The sequence below is a fragment of the Neomonachus schauinslandi genome, chromosome 3, assembly GCF_002201575.2.
Source record: "Neomonachus schauinslandi chromosome 3, ASM220157v2, whole genome shotgun sequence".
In the NCBI taxonomy this organism is placed as follows: Eukaryota; Metazoa; Chordata; class Mammalia; order Carnivora; family Phocidae; genus Neomonachus; species Neomonachus schauinslandi.
In genome coordinates this window covers 70,858,077-70,864,852 of record NC_058405.1, presented here as the reverse complement: position 1 = coordinate 70,864,852, position 6,776 = coordinate 70,858,077, and the positions used below count along the sequence as shown (strand labels likewise).

General features: G+C 41.1%; 1 protein-coding gene across 1 annotated transcript in view; it reads right to left on the bottom strand.

Annotated features, from left to right (window-relative positions):
* Positions 1-2,278: 2,278 nt before the first annotated feature.
* Positions 2,279-6,776, bottom strand: part of HMGB1 (high mobility group box 1) — a 5,476-nt gene continuing 978 nt past the window's right edge. The window contains exons 2-5 of the mRNA XM_021678344.2: positions 5,000-5,162; positions 4,633-4,778; positions 3,960-4,134; positions 2,279-2,917 (exon numbers count right to left, since the gene is read on the bottom strand). Of these exons, the coding sequence (XP_021534019.1) occupies positions 2,741-2,917; positions 3,960-4,134; positions 4,633-4,778; positions 5,000-5,149 (648 nt within the window). The 5' untranslated portion in view covers positions 5,150-5,162 and the 3' untranslated portion in view covers positions 2,279-2,740. The remainder of the gene's footprint in view (positions 2,918-3,959; positions 4,135-4,632; positions 4,779-4,999; positions 5,163-6,776) is intronic.

Sequence of the window (6,776 nt, the reverse complement as noted above, 5' to 3'; positions counted from 1 at the left end):
TAGATTATGTGATGCCAAGGAAAGGAGTTGGCCACATTTTTCATTCAAAAAACCGCTATTTTGTCTATCCAGTATAGTTTTCAATATAGCTAGTTGCTACCCTAACATCTGGGCAGTACTTATAATTCTCTAGGCAGTGAGGGTAGTATCTGTCAAATGGCACTGTCACATAAATTATTTTTTTCATCCCTGTGGCACACAGGACACAAAGATTTCCTTTTTCAGATTTCACTCTAAGAAAATTAAACATGGCAAGTATTAACACCTTGACAGATGACCACAACAATGACAGCAACTAGCCTGCCGTAGTGCCCTACCTTCACACGGGAGAAGTTACGGAACGGAGACGAATTTAGTTAGGTTTTAATCCATACTGACTTTTGGAGTGCCCCAAATTTAATACTAAAATTTATACTGGTTTTCCTATTAAGAACATCTTCATACCCATAGTGCTGTAACTATCTAAACATTAAAACTGTTCCTACACGTTAACTTTACAACAAATCATCCCAATTATACCAAGGCTTTACACTAAAATACCTAAAATCTCAAGCCCTAGGGATACTGCTGAGACACTAAACAGAACTGTATTAGCTCCACCAGATTGAAGAGTTTTTGTCTTTTTTCTGTCAAGATCTGAAGCCAGTTAACAAAAAGTTTTTGTTCCCATTCTCGACATCTTAAGAAACTGGTAGTTGTCATGACACACCCACTAAAGTTACAAGAGTTTCCTTGAGGCATAATTCACTTTTAATTGGATCACTTACCAGCAACAGATGTTGACAGTTGTCATGCTATAGCTGTAAGCAGAAACATCCATGTAAGGATACTAACTTGTTCCTGTTGACTAAAAACTTTTATGTATTTTCATAATCACAGCCTGAGGTCCTCCATCTAACTTAGAAAACTGATAAATTTAGATTTATAATCACTTTAACTGCATGTGCCTTGCTTTGAAAAACTATCTTGTTTAACCCAACATTCTGAAAGTAAACTTAACTTTTCTGCATTTATATATACAGCACCCCCTGAGAACACTGACAAAAACTTGTTTTTATCAGATCATGAACCTATTTATAAACATAAATATTTTTAAAGGGAAAAACTTTGCAGACCTTATACTTGTTTAAATGGTGCTGCTAAGAGTTACTACTGGAAAGATTAAAATATGTATATAACAAAATCTTAAAATCTTAAGTGAAAGCCATTTAACTAATATTTAAAACCTCTGCAATTATTAGTTTATTAGTATCATCCAGGACTCAGATGTTCAGTATTCCTCCTGAAATTACATAAACAAATGCAAATGGAAAGAATCCAAGTCAAAATTATATAACAAAACAGCACTCCATCACAAAAGCGTGTAAAATTACAAGAACGCTATTTTAAAACACTGGCACTTTAAGAGAACGATAATCTCAAAAAACCACAAAATTGCCAAATTGTTCCCTAAACTGCTAAGTAGATAAACATGACTCTAATGAATGAGTTAGGGTTTTGTAAAGAAAAATCAAATTCAAATCAGATAACTCATACTGAAATACAAAGTTTTAAGTGTCTTCTTCCCTTAGGTCTATTTGACTTTTATAAAGGAACAAACTATAATATAGGAAAATATACCTGATTTTAAATGTGGCATACATTTTAGAAGTTGGCCCAATTAATTAAAAATACCTTTAATGGAAAGTCAAGTTTCCTAAGAAATCCGTATTCAGATAAATAGGAGAAGACATTTACAGCCAGCACGTTTTTCCAGAGCCTTTGCTGGGACTAATGTCAACAAAAAATTTAATATGGCAGTCTTGTATTTTAAGCTCACGCTTTTGGGGATACATTCTCAGGTCTTCTTTAATGTGGGAACTGCAAATATAACTGCCATTACATGGTAATGGGAGTTAAAAGAATGTAGAGTCCTCATGTAAAGATTAGAACATACTTTTCTCTTAGTCCTTCAAGGACAGACTTTTCAAAATGTTTGATTCTACTAATCCCATGCTGTGAATAGACTGGTTACTCTTCACTTTATAAATGTGACTGGGCTATGTGTGATCTGATATCAATCGATCAAGATTTGAGTTTCAGTTATGGATGAAAACTGTCTCAATTCAACTTTTATTACCCTCATCATGAGTATGCAGGGTGCAGACAAAAGCTTTTTATCAGCTAACTATATGAAAAGATAAACACTGTAATAATCCATGTGATCCAAAATGGGCAAAAGCAAAAGACTAGCTTCCCCTCAAGAAGAAAAATTTCAGACCTATGAAAAGGACAACAATACTAATAAAAAAAATTGTATTTACTTAGAAGCATTCAGAATGTCAACAAAACAGCTGCAACTTTTTTTTTTTTTTGCAATTACAGAGTGGTATTCAGTTAACAGAACAACAATTATTTCGTAGAAGCTGCATCAGAGACAACTGAAGATGAAAAACTACCATCCCCATATATAACTAATTTGTGCTGTGCACCAACAAGAACCTGCTTTAAATTTCCATGCCAATTTACAACCCCCATACTGTACCAGGCAAGGTTAGTGGCTATTGAAAATACCACCAGGACAGGGCTATCTAAAGACACATTCGGTAGTGTGTTAACTATACAAAAAAAGACACTGTACAGTTTAAAAACAAATCTTACACAGCCTTACATTTCAATTTTTTTCTTTAAAAGGAGTGAGTTGTGTACAGGGGGGTTAAATGCTTTATAGACAAGAAAAAAAAACTGCGCTAGAACCAACTTATTCATCATCATCATCTTCTTCTTCATCTTCATCTTCTTCATCTTCCTCCTCCTCCTCATCCTCTTCATCTTCCTCATCTTCCTCCTCTTCCTTCTTTTTCTTGCTCTTTTCAGCCTTGACAACTCCCTTTTTTGCTGCATCAGGCTTTCCTTTAGCTCGGTATGCAGCAATATCCTTCCAAAACAACGGCAGGAGAAAGTGGAAGGAAAGACAAAACAGTTAAGTAAAGGGAGAAATAAAAGTAACACTGAACTTGACCAAAACTTGATGAAAACATCAAGATCCCAATTACACGAAAATACCACGTATCTATAGACTCACCCCGACTCCATAAATGACTGAAGGATGCATATAAAAACACTAGGAGATAACTGCAATTAATAATCCATAACTTACAGAATAACATGGTCTAATACTTGCAATGTTATGCCTCACTGAAGTACAATTATGTACCACATCCTAACTTTAGTTTATTAAAACTAGAATGTAGAGACTTTGATTAAAGGGTAGACACTGCCACCTTCTGAATGCAAAACAGCATTCTACAGGTTTATCCCAGACCCTAATCCATAGTAGAAAATTTTGTCTTAAAAAAAAAAAAAAAAAGGGTAATTTGCCAGTAAGCGTGCAATTAGGTTAAGAAAAATCTAGAAACCAACATTTTTCCAGATGCCTAAATAAGCTAAAATTCAACTTAATATTCCAATTCAAAGTATAGGAGCCACAGCTTTTTCTTTATCAACAGACTTAGAACTTTTTAACGAAGTTGGGATTTTTTTCTTTGGTTATCTAAGGAGTCAACATAAATGTTTCAGGGTACGTTTAAGAAGGATATAGTCTTTATTACTTTGCCCAGACTATTTTTATAACGTGTGTCTGTTCATTTAAAGTAATCATTTGACTCAAAGTGACTACCAAAATTCTCGCAAATTTGGAGGTATTAGAGAATAACAAAACCAGCTTAAGTGTATGGCCCTGCACCCAAATTAAAAAAAAATTAACAATTTGATCTTCTATACTCTTTGAATGATGGAAAAGAATTAAGACTATAGCCAGCCAATGGCACACTGAATGTAGCTGTTAATCTAAAATCTGCATTACACCCCAAACTCTTAGAAAACCACAAGAAAATAGGAAACTGAGATGAGGTACCAAGTATAATCTAACATCTGGCATACCCTTTCATCATTACACTGAGCAAATCCATACTTCTTACCTTTTCATATTTTTCCTTCAGCTTAGCAGCCTTCTTTTCATAAGGCTGCTTGTCATCTGCAGCAGTGTTATTCCACATCTCTCCCAGTTTCTTTGCAACATCACCAATGGATAGGCCGGGATGTTCTCCTTTGATTTTTGGGCGATACTCAGAACAAAACAAGAAAAAGGCCGAACTAAAAAGACAAATTTAATTTTAGGATTTTAGGTTTACTATCAAATGTGTATTGTACTGTTTATATAAAAGCCACCTCTAATTTCTACCAGATACTGGACAGGGTACAGATGTTATATGCTAAATATCCTTCATAACCAAAGCTTAACTTACAGCTATTTAACTTATGGTACTACTAGTTGAAGATGTACTATGGCTAAATGCTAGAGGTCCAAAAACAATTCTGCAAATCACTCTAAGTATTTCAGATTGTTGGTATCTCTCAAAGTTACATTTAGGAGATATATTAAGTGAAGGAGGCAAGTGTCTAATTCAAATGCTCTGGTTAAGCCTCCCATTTAATAGGAATTTTACTTACAATATTCAAATATACCAATGTGAACCACTTCCAGCTAGAAACTTTGATCATACACTCCAAACCCACCAGGTAGCTTGCTAAACTTCTATCTGATCCTACTGCAAAACCCTCCTTGAAAATAAAAACAGGCAAGATACTTACGGAGGCCTCTTGGGTGCATTGGGATCCTTGAACTTCTTTTTTGTTTCCCCTTTAGGGGGGATATAAGTTTTCATTTCTCTTTCGTAACGGGCCTTGTCCGCCTTTGCCATGTCTTCAAATTTTCCTTTCTCTTTAGCAGACATGGTCTACAAAAGAATTATTCGTAAACTTAAGTCGATAATGAATTTTAATAAATTGTCCTCAAAGTATTAAAATGACTAAAATAAGTATCCTTTGCTATTTATTCAGTAGCCTGTTCTAACATCACCACTCATGTTATACAAATGGCACCTAGGCTTTTTTAAAATCTTAATTTGGATTTAACTTTTAAAAAATTACCTCCTTAGTATGTTTCAAGCCCCCTTACCTTCCACCTTTCTGAGCACTTCTTAGAAAACTCTGAGAAGTTGACTGAAGCATCTGGGTGCTTCTTCTTATGCTCCTCTCGGCAAGTTTGCACAAAGAATGCATATGATGACATTTTGCCTCTCGGCTTCTTAGGATCTCCTTTGCCCATGTTTAATTATTTTCTAAAAAGAGATAAAGTGAATGTTTGATGTTAGCAATGAAATTATAGCACTTTAACTTCATGGGCAGTGAATGAAAACCTCAGTACGGGTTATTTAACGGTAGTGACATTAACCTCCTATAATATTAAACAAGAAAACGGCAGGGATAGCCAATTCCTAGAAGAGGCTATGCCAAGCAAAAAAAACCCCCCCAAAACAAAAAAGAAAACCCCAAACGGTCCTTCAGTGAGCTCAAAAAAGTATAGACACGATGGTATCCTCATACAGTATTCGTTACTCATCTGCCTGTATCTGCTCTGAACGAATACCTCATTTAAAAACTTTTTAAATGTACAAAACCATTTTAAATCAGCAAAACCAAAGACCACAAAACTAATGCTGCCGATTGGTGGATCTGCACCACCTAAGGAATAAATAGGTAAGAGCCCACGTGAGTAGACTTTTTCCAAATTATGGGCCTAAATCACCGTCTACCTGAAGTTTTCCCAATGAGGACTTTAAAAATACTCTCTCTGCACAAAACTTTGCTGGGAGGGGGGAGGAGTAGAAAGCTCCAGCGCTCGGACCCAGGCTGGGGGGTGGCGGTGGTATTTGTACGGCTGCCACCGCGAGGCAGCCTCGTTTCCTATCGGTTTGGCCCCGAGATGTATTTCAGTTCTGACTAAACACGTCCGGTCTGAAGTTTCTTCGAGTAAACAAGGATGAGGGACAAAAGCCACTCCTGCTGGTTGCTCTGCCTGCCCCCCCCCCCAAGCAGGGGAGTATTTTTTTTTTTTAATGTGTGAAAGTCGGGGCGCCGCGCGAGGCGGGCTCCGCACACCTTCCCGCCACTCGGCCCCCACCCCCAGAACTTCGGTGGCGGCGGAGCAGCCGAGGAAACGCGGGGCCGCGGCCCGGCCTCCAGGCCCGGCCCGCCCGCGCCGGGGCCGCCACGTGCGCCCGCCCGCCTGCCCGCCGGCGCAGGCCCCGCAGGCCTCCCCCATTTTGTCAGCTCGGCGGAGGGAGAAGCCCCGCTCGAAATGGGGGCTGGCTCCGCCCGCGGCCGCCGGGGCCGGCGCGCACGGAATGGCCGCTGCGCGTCTTCCCCGCCTGCGCCGCCGCCGCCGCCGCGAGGGCGAGCGCGAGCGAGAATATGGCTCCTTCCCTTTGTGTGTATGTGTGTGTGTGTGTGTGTGTGTGTGTGTGAGTGTGTGAGTGTGAGCGCAGGCGGGCGGGGTGCGCGCCGCGCTCTGGCGCACACACTCGGCCATTACAGCCGGGGGGAGGGGCGGGGGGCACGCGGACCCGGACCCTCCCCCTCCCGACCCGCGGGGAAGGGGGCCGCCCCGGGAGGCGCCCACCGGCCCGCCGCTCCCCGTCCCCCTCCGCGCGGGACCGCGCGCCCCGGCCGCCCCCGCACGGAGAACGCGGGGCTGGGAAGAGAGGAAAAAAAAAGTTGCCTCGGAACTGCTGCGCCCAGCTCCCCCGCCCGCTCCCGCCCGCCTTGTTTTCTCTCCAGCCAGCAGCGCCGGGCCGAGTCAGCCATGTTCCAGCGAGCGCAGCGGCGCCGCTCCCCCCGCCGCCGAGCCGCCGCCGCCGCCGCCGCGCCCGGGCACAGGCCGGCGGGCCCGGCCC